This window comes from Quercus robur, chromosome 2 (assembly GCF_932294415.1).
Source record: "Quercus robur chromosome 2, dhQueRobu3.1, whole genome shotgun sequence".
Lineage (NCBI taxonomy): Eukaryota > Viridiplantae > Streptophyta > Magnoliopsida > Fagales > Fagaceae > Quercus > Quercus robur.
Genome location: NC_065535.1, coordinates 35,631,922 through 35,648,181, shown reverse-complemented (window position 1 = coordinate 35,648,181; position 16,260 = coordinate 35,631,922). Strand labels below are relative to the sequence as shown.

At 34.1% G+C, this 16,260-nt stretch overlaps 1 protein-coding gene across 1 annotated transcript; it reads left to right on the top strand.

The window, feature by feature from the left end:
• Nucleotides 1–5,677: 5,677 nt before the first annotated feature.
• LOC126713517 (somatic embryogenesis receptor kinase 2) lies at nucleotides 5,678–12,983 on the top strand. The gene is made up of 11 exons (XM_050413276.1): nucleotides 5,678–6,121; nucleotides 6,966–7,098; nucleotides 7,243–7,314; nucleotides 8,500–8,643; nucleotides 9,374–9,445; nucleotides 9,557–9,628; nucleotides 9,714–9,826; nucleotides 10,427–10,558; nucleotides 10,637–10,978; nucleotides 11,363–11,757; nucleotides 12,401–12,983. The coding sequence occupies exons 1-11, from the start codon at nucleotides 6,034–6,036 to the stop codon at nucleotides 12,713–12,715; spliced, it is 1,878 nt and encodes a 625-aa protein (XP_050269233.1). The 5' UTR covers nucleotides 5,678–6,033; the 3' UTR covers nucleotides 12,716–12,983.
• The last annotated feature ends 3,277 nt before the right edge of the window (nucleotides 12,984–16,260 follow it).

The following is a 16,260-nucleotide window of genomic DNA, read 5'->3' as shown; positions in this document are numbered from 1 at the left end:
GGCCAGAGGGGGAGATTGTTGTGGGTCCATACCACATAGCATTAAAGCCCATCTATGGGCTTGTTTGTTCTAACCATGACTTGCAAGCATCCTAATTCAAGTTGAATTAGGATTCGTGTGTAGTAGGTGTGTAAGGCAACAAAGGTTAATATATAAAGACAATTGTATGTGGTTTTTAGGTTAAGCTGAACAAGAGAAAATAGAGAGTAGCCAAGAGGGAGCTGCTTAGAGAAAAAGAAAACAACCAAGAGAGAGAGCTGTACGAGGAGAAGAAAATAGAGAGGAGAGAGAAAAGTGTTACTGCCTTCAAGATAAATAATTAGTGTGTGTGAGAGTAAAGAATATAAGGAGATTTTCTTTAGTCATGAGAAATATACTAAAGGATTTATTATTGTATTTGGTGAATCTCAAGTCAGGCATAAACTTGAGAGTTATTGTAATTGATTTGATAATAATGAATTAATTCAGAGTTTTTCTCATGGATTTTCCCTTTAAGAAGAAAATGGTTTTCACGTAAATATTTGTGTTCTTGTGTATGATTGTTATTTTGAATTGATTATATTTGTGATAATATTATTTGGAACCCAACAAGTGGTATCAGAGCTCATGGTGGTGTGGGGCAAAGGTGGCAAGGTTACTAAGGTAGTAAAGTTCCTTTCGAAGTTGGAGCGGGAACAGGGTGCGTGTACTTAGAGCCCTTTCTCAAATGGAGCAAGGATAGGTCTCTTTCGGAGTTAAAGCAGGGACAATATATTGCACCAATCAAGCCCATAAAAGCCCACACAAATGATCTTGGAAAAAGGCCCAACAAAGGTGTATTATTGCCAATGGTGCTAGACAACGGTGAAGTGCGAGGTTCCTAAAATGGATAAAATGATAGGCCAAGAATGTATTGACAACTTGTGATGAATTAACCAATCAATTAGTCAAGTTAATTAATTAGATTCAATTACATGTAATAACCGTGGTAGCACCAATAAATCACCAACTAAGTTAAATACAATAGAAAATAAAATTGACACGGGTAATTTGTTTATGAATGGGGAAAACTACCGAGGCAAAACCCCACCGAGTGAATTTAAGGTCACTACTCCTGAGAATCCACTATTATCAAAACAAGCGGTTACAAGTAAAGGAATCCAAGTACCTTATACCAACCTACAGTTGAACCCTTACTCCAATACCTTATTGGACTTGTTCTGTAGTGACAATCTCTCATTTTCAATGCACGGCTCCCAGTACGTGACTAACCAATTGCACGGATCCCAGTTCGGGACTTGATCACCAACTTGAGAAGGATGTTGGCTACAAAGTTTTTCAGTTCATCATACGATGAAGTTGCTTGGTCACAAAACCCTATGGTGTACAAACACAGCAACTTCTTCAAGAACTAGTACAAATTAGGTTTCTGGTCACACTCTTCTTCACACTATGGAATTGTGCTCTTGTGCAACTTATGTCGCCTTTTACGGTCCTTAAAATAATCCTTATATTTGTTTAGGGTTGTGAGAAAAGAAAGCCCAAACATATATTCACGGATTGAATGAAAGTCAGAACTTCATAAATCTCGACAAATACCCATCTGTTGAGCAGCTGTCGAGCCTCAGGCTGAAACAACTCTCTTTAAACCTCGATAGATGCTAGCTATCAAGCTTTAAAATCCTACACTTTCTGACTTGATTCTTGGACAGACTTACATGGTTTTAACACTAGAACTTGAAACCTTATTTCTTGAAGCATTAAACGCATCCTAGATCTACCCAATTACAAGTAAAGTGCATTTTGTCAAAGGATTAGCCAATTACATAAAATAATAACATATTTTCCTATCATTGAATCACATATGTCCTAACATAAAAGACGTGTAGGGTTGACATGTGGAGGCCCATAGATGATGCACTAGTGAAAGAAAAAGCCCATTAGGCAAGGGGGGAGGGGGAGTGAGTAGGACTTGTTCATAGTGCACAGAGAGGTCTTGAAATCCACAAAGAAGCATAGACTCATAAGTGAGGGAAGATTGTTAGGTATATACATGTGAGTGAAGTCTCACATTGAATAATGATGAGAAGAATGAGTAATTAATAGAACATTGAGCATAGACTCATTGGGCTTAGACCTTTTGGGTTAAAGTGTGTCTCTATATGTTATATTAATTATTTAATGAAACTCTCCAAGGTTTTTTATCCCCCAACAAAATTTTAGGGCGTTTCAAAGGAAACTTTCTTGGAAATTTTGAAAATCTACGAGGCTTTTATCGAAATTTTTTATTGAATCTGGAATTTTATTTTAACCAACTAAGAATTTTTTTTTTTTTTGGAGAAAAAATTGGATGATTGAAAATTTTTTCTTGAGAATTTCTTTTAATTTTTAATTTCTTTTTGGAGTGAGTTAACTCAAGTTTGAGCAAGTCAATTCAGTCAGTTCAACTTAGACAAACTTGAGTTTATTTATTTTATTAAAAAGGGGGAAAGGGTCGAAATATTCATTTTTTTTTCTCTCTTTCTTTATTCCTTTCTTCTTGACTATTTTTACTATTCACCAAGCTTTCTCTCTCCATTCAACAAATCTCACTTAGAAATTTACTTCTTTTGGTTTCTAAATGTGAGTTTTAACATTGGCTTGAAGTTTTTAAGAGATCTCTGCATTTTTTAGTGTCTTTGAAAAGCCCATTTTTGAGAGAGTGAATAATATATTTTGGAGCATAGTAACATCATCTTCTAGGAGTAGAATGACACATGGATTTCTTACCTTTAGTGGGAAATGATATGAACCTACCAATTGGGAGGAAGAAGACGACCTCCTTTAAGACCCAAACTCATATATTTCCATGATGGAAGATTATGTTGAAGGTGGTATTTCATGGTGGCATTTGATGATTATTTTTTTATAGCCTCTTTTGTTTTTGAAAACTTAGATTGGAAATTGGTTGAAGTGTTATTTTTGGGGCATTTTTAATGCTAGGACTCTTATGTAGGGTAATCACAAATGCAAAACACAGGGAAATCTTATCATGGTAGGAGATTGCTGGGATGTGCTGTCTCCAGATACTAAGGAGATGATTTGCATGTTTAGTTTCAAAACTTTTCTCTTTACATTTTCTAAGAATGACGCCTCGGAATACAAAAATATCATGCTAATTCTAGCCTCATCTAAGCATTTCTGGGACACCACTAGCATATTCATTTCTCAGGTATTGGAGAGGTAATGCTAACACCTTATGATTTTTCCATAATCCCTAGTTTTGAGGAATGGTGGCAATTGAATCGAAGTTTTTGATAACATTTCTCCGGAGGAGGTTGAGCTTCTTTTAGGGGTGAATCCTCCTAGGGAAAATGATTGTTGTGTTGCTGTAAGGTGGCTTACAGAGCATTTCCATAGTTGTGAAAATGTGGGCACAAATGTTCGAATGTTTATGCTCCTTTTGATTGGTAGTGTGTTGTGTCTAAATTTGAGAAGTTGTCAGACTCTGTTATCAGTGGTCTTTGAAAAATATTGATCAAATTGGGAGTTTTAATTGGGGGAACATGGCCTACACAACTCTTTTGCATTATATGACTCAATATTCTCTGCAACAACTTTCGATTTTGGGTACTGCATTATTTGTATGGCCAGTAAAATTTTCAATTTTGATTTTGTTTTTGCACAGGTTGTTTATTCAATCTTGATTTTGTTTCAATGTCTTTTTTTTTTTTTTTTTTGGCAGATTTGGATGTATGAATACTTTAAAGTTGGTCCGAAGTTTCGAGAGAACATACTTCATGACTTTCCAAGATTGGATGTATGAATACTTTAAAGTTGGTCCAAAGTTTCAAGAGAACATATTTCATGACTTTCCAAGATTTCTTAAGTTTGATGCCTTAGGACAATTTTTTATTCATGGATTTTTAATCTTGAAAAATTTAGTTTGTGAGCTCTAGATGAACTTAAACCCTAAGGAAGGCCTAGTGACCCCTTCTGAATTCTTGACACTTGATAGCTTAGAATTTGAATGATAACCTTGTTTTATTTGAAACTAGATTCGGGCAATATTGGTATTTGGGGAATCGAGTATTTGCACAAGTGTACCGTGTATATAATCATGCGTCAATTTGGTATGGTAATTTCTTAATAGATGAATAGTTGCGGGAGGATTTTTTTTTTTTGGGGGGGGGGGGGGGTGTAGGTGGCTTTGGTTTTGGATTTGGGGATGATTTTTTTTTTTTTTTTGAAACTGATTTGGGGATGATTAAGATTGCTTTGAGTCTGTAAATGAGTGATGTGTCAAGGAAGAGGCGTAATTTTTAAATATTAAAAATGTTGTCATATTACTAAAAAAAATGCAAAAAATGCTATGAGATTGTTTTGTAAATAAAAATACTAATGATAATTAACAAAAAAAAAATTGAGAAAGAAAAAAAAATTAATAGTGCTTATTTGAAATTAAAAAAAAAAAAAATACTTGCTGAAATTTCATGGACCAATCCTATATTTTAGTCTTTAAATAATATTAAAAAAATACATGGAAAAGAAATATGCATCGTCAAAATCGAACAGTGTGTACAAATAATGACTAAGATATACTTTGAGAGTTGGGACTAACCATTAATATCCGAAAATTCAATTCAATCCAATTTAATGGAATGCATCCGGGCCCGTCAAAAGCACACGGATACAACTTCTATGATACCTTCCAGAACGGAATGTGTACACACACTAGCTAGTCAGTAGTCACCGAGTATAAATGTGTGTAATAAAGGCAAAGCCCATAAAAACCCATTTTGACGAAAATTGGACCGAATTTTGACATGGCAAAATTGTTGGTGGGGTAGATGGGTCCCAGGCAAACAAAATTTGACCAACATGCAACAACAATAGCATCAACAACAATAACCTTCTTTGGGACATCCGATAGTGAGTTCAACTTATTTGAAAGGGAGTTATATCCAAAAATCTCAAGTTTCATTCACCACATAATTAATTTAACAAAAAAAACTAAATGCTTAATTCTTTTAGTAAATACACTTTGCTATAAGTCTATAACTATTATCATATCTTAATAACATGTGCGACAATAATAGATAAACCAACAATTCTTTTTATTTCTTTTACAATTACACATGTCACAAAAATTTGTGTTCAACTTTCTCGATCGACAAAAAGAGTAGTGATACACTCATCACCAACTCCTAGGAAACAAATTGCTACGGGTTTTTCTTTGAACCGACTTCTAACATTACTTTTTTTTTTTAACATTAAGGGCCTGTTTGGTGAGGGAGTTCAAACTCATATTTTCACATTTTAAACAATAACTCACATTTTCACATTTTAAACAATATTACACACTTTTTCACCCATACGTATTTCAAAAAACTCCAAACAATAATTCTCAAATTATTCCACCAAACACCTCCTAATTATTTATCTTATAAACTTTGTTTTGAAAATATTGTTGCTATAATTCTTAAAAAAAGAACAAAACAAAAACAATAATAACGGGGTTTGCCTCTGCCTGTGTAACCCCAACCCCGAGTCACGTCACTTTCCACGATATAGCGCGCAACTAGTTTTGACTGCGTTCGGGCAGCGGTCAGCACCGTTTCGGGCAGGTCCCTCTCCCCCTACTCTCTCTCTCTGTCTGTCTGTGCACTCAAAGTTCTCACTAAAAAAAAGGAAAAGAAAGAGAGCAAAAAAAAAAAAAAAAAAAAAAAGATAGATAACAATCCCACACATTCACTCACACTTTTAGAGAAACAGAGAGAGAGAGAGAGAGAGAGAGTGAGAAAGAGAAGGGAAAGTTTTAGTTTTTATTTTTATTTATTTGTTAAAAAAAGAAAATGCTGTGAAAAATCTTTGCTTGATACTGTTTTTGAAGTGTTCTTTCATTGCTGGGTTTTTGAGGCACTCTTCTACTGAGCATTCTGAGTGAGATCGGGTTTTTGGTTGTTGTTATGTGAGATTTGGGAGGTGGGTTTTGTGTAGGAGGTTGTTTGTGATGGTGGGTGAGGAATACCATTTGGATCTGAGAGAGATTTACTGAAAGAGAAAGGGAGAGTAATGGAAGGGAACTTTGTTATGGCTTTTCTTTCGCTCTTCCTCATCTTCCTGCTTTCTCCATTATGCTTGATTTCAGCTAACATGGAAGGTTTGTTTTCATATTCATATACTTGCTCTTATTCTTTTAGTGTTTTTCTTTTGCTTTGATCTTTGTTTCTTAATTTCTGGATATGGGTTTTTTTTTTTTTTTTTTTTTTTTTTTTTTTTTTTTTTTTAATTTTTGCAAAAGAAGAAAAAAAAAAAAGACTGCTGTTTTTTGTGTTGGTAGTGGAAATGGGTATGTTTACGTTGGTTGAATTACTTATGTGATAATTGTATTTCTGAGTAGTTTCCTTGTCTTTTGTTGATTGGCTTCTGTTACTGTGATTGTATTCAAAGTAATAATTTTGAGTAGATGGGTACTCAGCACAGCTTTTTTATGGTTATGGTCAAGAGTTTGAAAGAATTTCCAAAGACGATTCTTTCTTTTCTGGATGCCCTTATGAGATGCTTCAGAGATGGTTCAAGCTGGGCGCTTAGATTAGTGTACATTAAAATAATGAGTGGATGATTTGTGAAAATAACGGCAGTTTTAGAAAATTTGAATAGCTTTTAGTTTACCCTTCTCAAGATGGCCATAAAACCAAGCTATTTGATACAAAAGTGTCATTTTTTTACCACTTTTCCATTCTTTATGATCAACGAGGGATCCGCTAGTTTATTGGGATCTGACATACATTTTCTTTACATTCAATATTAAATGCCTTTCAATATCCTCGAATCTGTTATTGAAGTGTCTTACTTTAAGCAACATTTAGCTTTCTTCTGATTTTTTTAGAGATTTAGAGGTGTTTCTGGTAATTGGAGATGAGTATACTTTCTCACTGTATCTTTTCAAGTTCATTATCACTTATTATCAGCACGTAATGGAGTTCACTTACATCTTGAAACAGGTGATGCTTTGCACAGTCTAAGGACCAATTTACTGGATCCTAACAATGTCCTACAGAGTTGGGATCCTACCCTCGTTAACCCCTGCACATGGTTTCATGTCACCTGCAACAATGATAATAGTGTCATAAGAGTGTAAGCTGCCGGCCTCTTTTATGTCATTGAAGTACATGCATATGCTGTAACTTTCGGATATATTTTTTTTTAATTTAGAAATATTTCATATCACATTTTGCAAAGGAAGCCTATTCTGATGCTTCTTTGAATGTGTTATCTCAGTGATCTTGGAAATGCAGATTTGTCTGGTTCACTTGTCCCACAGCTTGGCCTGCTCAAGAATTTACAGTATTTGTAAGTCATACTTATTAAAAAATCCTCATTGCTAAGAGTGGCAAGTCTATAATTCCACCTATTTATAACTGGCCAACAAAGAGAGAGGGATTGTGACTGACAAACCCTCATTGCTGAGTGTGTTTAGTCTATGATTCCATCTATTTATAATGACCAACAAAGAAAAAGGTCTTATAACTGACCTGACTCTCTGCCTTTGTGTATTTCATATAGGTGGAACTAAAGGAAATGCTATTTTATGTTCAGGAATTTTAGCTTTCAACAGATTATTTGAGCCTGACCCATTTAATATTGGAGCAACCTATCCTGCTTAACAGCTCCTATAGATAAAAATTATTAAACCATCAATAAATATATATACATATACACACACACATATATGATTTCAAAACTAATAGAAAAGAATATTTTACTACTAGTTAAGCTGGCATGTCTAGAGGCCTTGATGAAAGCTAATCAATTTATAGAAAGGATTTTGGTTTTGTGAAACTAATCTGTTGTCAAACATTCTAGCAGGATTCCATTTATCCTAGGTGGGTTTGGGTCAAGTTTTAGCATTTCAAGATTGAAATACCATATGTAATGAATGAGATTGCTCCATGTAAAGAACTGCCAATGGGCATGTTGTGGTCTTGATAGCTTGATAGTTTTAAGTTTGCTTCCTACCAAAGCTCATTTGGTGTAGTGTTGTTCTAAAATTTTTTTTGATAATTTGAGCTAACAGTTATTTTTTCCCCATTGAGTGGCTATTGTAGTACGTGGGTTAGCCCAACCCCATCACTTAAAATATCCGGTCCTAGTTGAAGGCAATATTTGATTCTAAGTTCTAACTCATCCTTTATCATCTGCCCCTACACTTAATCTAGATGGCTGTTTAGTGAATCAGAATATTCAATGTTAGAGAGATGCAAATTCCCGAAGAAAAATTGTTAGTTTCTCATATTACTTGTGAATGTTATCCCAAGCTACATTCCGTTAGTATTGAACAGGCCAGAGGGACATGGTATAATACACATTATAGGTAAGCTACATAGGCTCTTCGGAAAACTTGAAATTTTGATTTGGACTAGGTTCATAAAAATTTAACCATATAGAAGTCTTATGAATTACAATTTGTTTCTGTAGACATTATATACCACTTTTAACATTTCCGTGCACAATTCATTTATTTAATTTTTCTGACAGGGAGCTTTATAGTAATAACATAAGTGGAACAATTCCCAGTGACCTAGGGAATCTTACTAGCTTGGTGAGCTTGGATCTTTACTTGAACAAGTTTACTGGTCCCATCCCAGACACATTGGGCAAGCTGTCAAAACTGAGGTTCCTGTGAGTGTACTTTTCCTCAATTTTTTTTCCATGTTGTTCGTATACTTTCAATACCGTTTCTTATATTGTGTCATTTTGTGTATTTTTCAATATCATTTCCTCTAGAGTTAAGAGTTAGAGATAAGTAGAGATCTCTTTGAAAGAAATGCCCAAGTCAATTTGCTGAATATACAAGGGTTGAGGCCTAACAAAAGGTCCAAGAACTGCAAAGAGCACCTTGAGAACTAAGACTTAATGTAATGTGTCTGTATATCATTCAGTACGTTTAAATATATCGAAAGAAATAGAAATAGTAACATATGTTATTACTTGAAAAATCTACATAGCAGGACGGTAAAACTTTCAATTCTTCATGTTTAAGATTAAAATTGGGGTTTTGATGAATTGCATCTTTCTATAGAGTATTCTTGGGGCAGTAAAGTGTGAACAAAGTTTGCAGAACTTAAGGACCTTTTGTAATTTTTGAATTAAAAGACAAGTGTTTCTATATTTCCAAAATCCCTGGACTCTTGGGCTTAGCAACCCAGTGGAGACTACAAGTTCGATTTCTTTTGTGTTCTATGTTGTAGAAATATATCTGTGAAATCAAATAGGATATTTGGGCTTCTGGATACCTAGTCCTGTCAATTAATAATAATCCCTGTTCAGTTTGATTCTAATCTGAGTAGCATCCCTTGCTTGTTTTTGGATCTTAACATTATATTTTCTTGTAATGTTTGTGTAAGGATAGTCGGCTCAACAACAACAGCCTGTCAGGACCAATTCCTATGTCATTGACAAATATCACAACATTGCAAGTGCTGTGAGTGCAAGATTTTCTAATATTCAATCTATCTCTCATGAGGGTGCGTGTGTTGGGGCATTTTATGATTGCAAAAATATTAAGTTGTCACATTGCATTCCCCAAATGCAGGGATCTATCAAATAACCATCTCACTGGTGTAGTTCCAGACAATGGCTCCTTTTCATTATTCACTCCCATAAGGTTCCTCATTAATCATGTGAACTGTAATCTTCTCCAGTGAATTTGATTTTGAAGAGTATGCTGATAGCTATTTTCCTATCTGCAGTTTTGCTAACAACCAGGGTCTATGTGGCCCAGTTACTGGGCATCCCTGCCCAGGATCTCCTCCATTTTCTCCTCCTCCTCCTTTTGTACCACCGCCTCCAATTTCTGCACCAGGTGATCTTATTATTGCTACTTACAATTTTAGTGCTACTTTTTCTCTCTTCATGTCCGAAATCTGATTGGCTTGGCTGTTACATTTGTTTTCCATTGATCTATCATTGTCAATTTCCATTTGAATTTTTTTTTTTTGAGTCTTTAATTGAATTCTCATTTTTATATAGCAGCCACACATTTTACTTTGTACTTCCTTTGCTTTTTGTTAAATCTTTGTTCAACTCCAGCTGTGTAAGAGCATATCATAACCAGCAGTGATGTTCATTTTGGTCCTCCAATTTGCTGGTCAATTGCATTGCATCTTGCATGGGCAGATATCTCTTGTTTTTCTCCATTCCTATTGCTTTTATAGTACCTTATTACCTTAAATCCTTTTGTTTTTTAAAAAAAAAATTACTTTAGTTCCAAAATTGAGATGAACTTCCTCTCCAAATGAGTTTTGAAGTAACCCATTCTCTAAGGCTAGAAATTTATTATGTGGATCACGTCTATTTTCTATGTGGGCTTTTGATCATGTTTATGTTTTAGGTTGTTGCAATGTACATCAGGAGATATAATGTAAACCAAATGTTCTAATTTTTCATTTCAATCTCATTTCAGGAGGGAATAGTGCCACTGGGGCGATTGCTGGAGGAGTTGCTGCAGGTGCTGCTTTGCTGTTTGCTGCCCCTGCAATTGCATTTGCATGGTGGCGTCGAAGGAAACCTCAAGAATTTTTCTTTGATGTACCTGGTTAGTCATTTTACTAAATGTTTGTTCTTTTGAACTTGGTCGATGGATTGATTGTCACTTCTTCACATCTCTCTACAGCTGAAGAGGATCCAGAAGTCCATCTGGGGCAGCTTAAAAGGTTTTCACTACGAGAATTACAAGTTGCAACTGATAGTTTTAGCAACAAAAACATTCTGGGTAGAGGTGGATTCGGGAAGGTTTACAAAGGACGCCTGGCAGATGGTTCGCTGGTAGCTGTAAAAAGACTGAAAGAAGAACGTACACCTGGTGGTGAGCTGCAGTTTCAAACAGAAGTAGAGATGATCAGCATGGCTGTTCATCGAAACCTCCTCCGGTTGCGTGGGTTCTGTATGACTCCAACTGAGCGGTTACTTGTTTATCCCTACATGGCTAATGGAAGTGTTGCATCATGTTTAAGAGGTATAGCTTGTTCGCATTTTCTACATTTTTATGATATTTTTACTGCTTCCATATAGACTGTTTCGTTTGTCTCGTTGATTGGGAATATTTTGCCTGTTATTGACTTCCAACTTCTTACCCCTGCTTAGTATTTTTTTTTTCCTTCTTTAAAATGTCTTATGTGCATATATTTTCTCAATAAAATGTAGGTGTCAAATTACCGTTTGTCCCAAAAGTTTAAGCTATTATTAGGAAATTGTGAATTTAATCATTTAACCATGTTCTAACAGTAAGAAAATAATGTAATGAATTATAATTGTCAATCACTTCACATCTTAGCATTTGGAATGATCGTTGTAATTTTCAATTAATCTACTCATGATTTTTTGGTTCGCATTCCTGTAGAACGCCCACCATCTCAACCACCACTTGATTGGCCAACACGAAAGCGGATCGCATTGGGATCTGCAAGGGGTCTTTCTTATCTGCATGATCACTGTGACCCAAAGATTATTCATCGTGATGTGAAAGCTGCAAACATTTTGTTGGACGAAGAGTTTGAGGCTGTTGTTGGGGACTTTGGGTTGGCTAAACTTATGGACTATAAGGATACCCATGTTACAACTGCAGTACGGGGCACAATTGGGCATATAGCTCCAGAGTACCTCTCTACCGGGAAGTCGTCTGAGAAGACAGATGTTTTTGGGTATGGGATCATGCTTCTGGAGTTAATCACTGGACAGAGGGCTTTTGATCTTGCTCGGCTAGCAAATGATGATGATGTCATGTTGCTTGATTGGGTATGTTTATCTACTAACTGATGTTTCTTGGTTCTATTCACTTCCCTCTGCCATTTTATTTCATTAGCTTACTCCTAACCATGCAACTTGTCCAAGTTCATCTTGATTTTGCATTTCCTTTTTCTTTGGACCGTAGGTTTTAAATTTATGTACCGGGTGTTAGGCAGAGGGTATTGTTACTTAATGGTCAACTTGCAGTAGATATCTGAACCATATGCCTTTCAGTTATTCTTTAGCCTCCAACGAGCTTCTCAGTTGGTATTTCATGGTGTCCCCACCAGACCTCTTCTAAAAGAGATTGGTCCTATCTGAAGTTTCTTCAAAGTTGCCAGTTCAAGCCTGCTTTTAGTGCAACAGAAGTAAATAAATGTTTAGAGGCAATGAGGAATAATAAACATTACAGTCTAGGCTTTGCTTGGTTTATTGGTTCCGTGACTTTCTTGCCAAATTTTTGTTCTCGACCAGAGGAAAAGAAAACATAACCAAGCATGTTAGTCTGGTGAAAAGAATTGCAATAAAGAGAAGAAATTTGATGAACTATATATAATTTTTTTCTGCACCAGTAGTCTTTTTTTTTCTTGAGCTAGAAAGTGCTCTGGTTGTGAACATTTCAAATATCTGATATGACCTAGTGATTTCTCAGGTGAAAGGACTTCTTAAGGAGAAGAAATTAGAAATGCTAGTTGATCCCGATCTCCAGAACAATTATGTGGAAGCTGAGGTAGAGCAGCTAATCCAGGTTGCACTGCTTTGTACACAAGGCTCCCCAATGGATCGGCCAAAGATGTCGGAAGTGGTGAGAATGCTTGAAGGTGATGGCTTGGCAGAGAGATGGGATGAGTGGCAAAAGGTGGAAGTTCTCCGGCAGGAAGTGGAACTTGCTCCTCATCCTAACTCTGATTGGATTGTTGACTCCACAGAAAATCTACATGCAGTCGAGTTATCTGGTCCAAGGTGACCCTGGCACAGTAGAAGTAAAGAAAAAATTACGACTTACTTTTTTTTTAATTATAAAATTTTCTTCCTTTTTTTTTTTTTTTGGCCCTCTTTTTCTTAATGACCATATTCTGATTATGTATCCTGTAAGTCAACTCTTGTATTCATTACATTTGTGCATATGAGTCAGCTTTGTCAAGGTGCAATTTGTATCATTTGCTGTAGTTTGATGAAGCCTTGATGTTTTTTGCCTAGATGAAGCTGTGGCAATTCAATCTTTTGTGCACTCAGTTTAATTGTTTTTCTGATCTGTTTATGATATGGGAAAGGAAGCGTACCAAAAAATCCTCATAGTGGAACTTCCCCATTGGCCACTGAAAACGTTTATGCATTATGCCCCACAATTGGAGACGTAGTGATTATTCCAATTGACTAACAAACAGACTGAATCATCTCAGATGGGGAATATTTAGACTTAATTGTTTCAAAAAATAAATATGCGATATCTGAATATATCTGTGCTTCATCTACGTCCAAAGTTGGGGATTCTATTTCTGTGGTCTGAAATATTTCTATTAGCCTCGGGAGACCAACTTTTTGGTACAAAGTTTTAGTGCTATGGCATCAGCACTTTAAACCCACACCATTCCTGTTCTCCTAGGCCCCTCACCATGATTAATTACTATGGTGGATTTTGATTTTTGAGTTGCCTTAAAGCCTCTACTATTTTTCGGTTTGGTGGAAGCTGGTTGACTAATCTATAGATTAGAGATTTTTTTTTTTTTTTTTTTAATTTGGTTAGTGAATAATAGATATGAAGTGTTTTTTTTTTTTTTTTTTTTTGATAACCTAATAGATATAGAAGTTGCAATCCATGTCAATGTTCATTACATCGCGCAGTTAAATCGCCTAGTAGCTAAACCATATTCCTTCCTGCCCGAATTAACTTTACATAAATTGACAAAATCAAAGCATCTAGGACTAACGATCAAAAACAAAGGAAAAAAAAGAAAAAAAAAAAAGCATCTTGGACTAGATATAAAAATGTAATTATTCAATGCTCAAGGAGCATAACAAATGCATGATCTCCCCCTCACATAATTTACTAATTAAATTCATAATGAGATCCACTATTCATGTTAGAGCATGCATTTATTGTGCTCCCAAAGCATTGTATAATTACTAGATATAAAAAGATGTTAATAATGTGATTAATCAAAAGGATGTTATATATGGGTCAAATTTCTATTTATTCAGCCAAAAAAAATAAGTTTAACCTGTATATAGTTTAGAGCCTTTGATTTTTTGGCACCCCCCAAACAAGTGAAATAAACAATAATTCTAGAGTTTTACAATATATTTCATAATTATTGACATGCCAACTTGTAATGGTAGATAATAATGTAATGTTAGTGGTGAGCTTAAATGAGAATCAACAAAAATTTGTAAACTCAAATATTATGATAAGTGTTCTGAAAATTATTGTGCCGGTAATATTACTCGTGAAATAATACCCACCTCCCAATTGGCACTTACATCGCAGACAAAAATCTACTACTAATTAAGAATAACCACAATTATATATATGCTTTTAGCTTATAAATAACAGACTTTATACATTCAGAGTATTCCATACAAGCATCACAAATTCGAATTGAGTCTTCATATATGTTGTAAGTTTAGACACATAAGTTTTCATATAAATATCATTGACACAAAATTACAGTTTAATTGGAATGACACTAGACATGAAATTGGAGTGCATTTAAAATCTAAATACACTTGGCATCAACTTATAGTGCAATTAGAAGGACACTAGGCACAAAATTAGAGTGCAATTAGAATAATTCACATTGTTTCTATAAATTGTTGATCACATGTCACATTATCTCGTTACATTCTTCTTACTTGTAAAATATTGAGATGATCAAGCATCAATTACTATTTCATCTTTAAATGTCTAAAATTTTTGTATTTTTAAAAAATTATACAAAAAATTGTGAGTTTACTAATCAAATAGTAAATAACTTCTTTACTATTTAGTGTTCTTGTTGAAGATGAATATAGATCTAAATTCATAATTTTGTTTTTTCTTTTTTATTTTGTTAAAATTGATAAGTTAATTTGTTTTTTTTTTTAATTGGATGTTGATGTGGCATTTTTATTATTATTTTATTGGCCACGTCAGCATTTAGTGTGCCAACACAGCAATCTGTTTGCCACGTAGGATATTTCCGTTAGTGAGATAACAGTAGGGACCAAAATGGTACGCAATTTTCATTTAGGGACTAAAAGCAATAAAATAAAAAAGTAGGGACCAAAATGAGAATATGGTCAAAATGTAGGGACCAAAAAGATATCTACGCCATATATATATATATATAGAGAGAGAGAGAGAGAGAGATTAATATTAAGTAGAATAGAAAGATAAATGTTGAGTATTATGCAGGTGTATGTAAATATAAGTTGGCTAAAATAGAAAGTGTGAAGTTTTTATATCAATTTAGCTAGGCTAAATTGTGTTGATGCTGAACTATTTCATAGAGTATAACGAGGAATATCTAAATATATAATTCGCTTCAAAATTAGGACAATAAGACAAATCAACTAAGAAACGTACTTAAACTTCACTATAGATTAGTCTTATATCAGTAGGAGGGGAAATAAGATTTGAACCCTAAATGTCTCTGTTGAAAAGACTAAGAGGTGTTAATCAGTTAAATTACAAGACTCTAGGTAGATATCATAACATTCTTAAAATAGCCTAGCTATTCACATACAAGTGACAGTCATTAAAAAATAATTAAATTGCAAATTTTAGTGGGCCCATATGTTAGATGATAGACTAATTTTAAAATATTGTGAATTTTTGTTGTGTCTATAACTCTATATTGATAAGATATCTAGACAATCTACTCTATTGTTTGAAAGATTAACCAACAAAACTTAAAAAAAATAATAAATAAATAAATAAAATAAAAATAAAAATTATTAGGCGAAACAGCTTACTTTTTTTTTTTTTTTTTAACATTTTAAGAAATCAAGTTGCTTAACTTCGCAAGATTGCCAAAAGCATTCATATCAACTAGTGCAAATTTTTGTTTATTTTTACTTTTTAGTATTAGAACCTACATTTTCTATTTTACATACTCACTAAACTCCCCACATCAAATTATCTGTTTACACTACATTTCATTAAGGACTTTACTTAATATCTTTTTATTAGAGGTGAATTTTGAGAATTTCACCTTTAGATTACATTTTCTTTTTATATCTTCCATGCTTGCAAAATTTCAAGAAAATTAAAAATCAATAGCTATACCATCAATAAATTGTTTTAATTGATAGTTTTTGTAAAAGATTATGCATAAAATATAAACTTATAGATCATATACTAAATAATATCCGATTGACGCAAAAATTTTAAATGTGTATTAAAAATGTAAAAAACATGCAATTTAACAATTAAATTTTTAAAATATATAGTAATGTTTATTTTCTTAATTTTTTTTTAATTATTTCTCTTTCTTCACACACAACCACCACTATCCAGTCTTTTCTTTCATC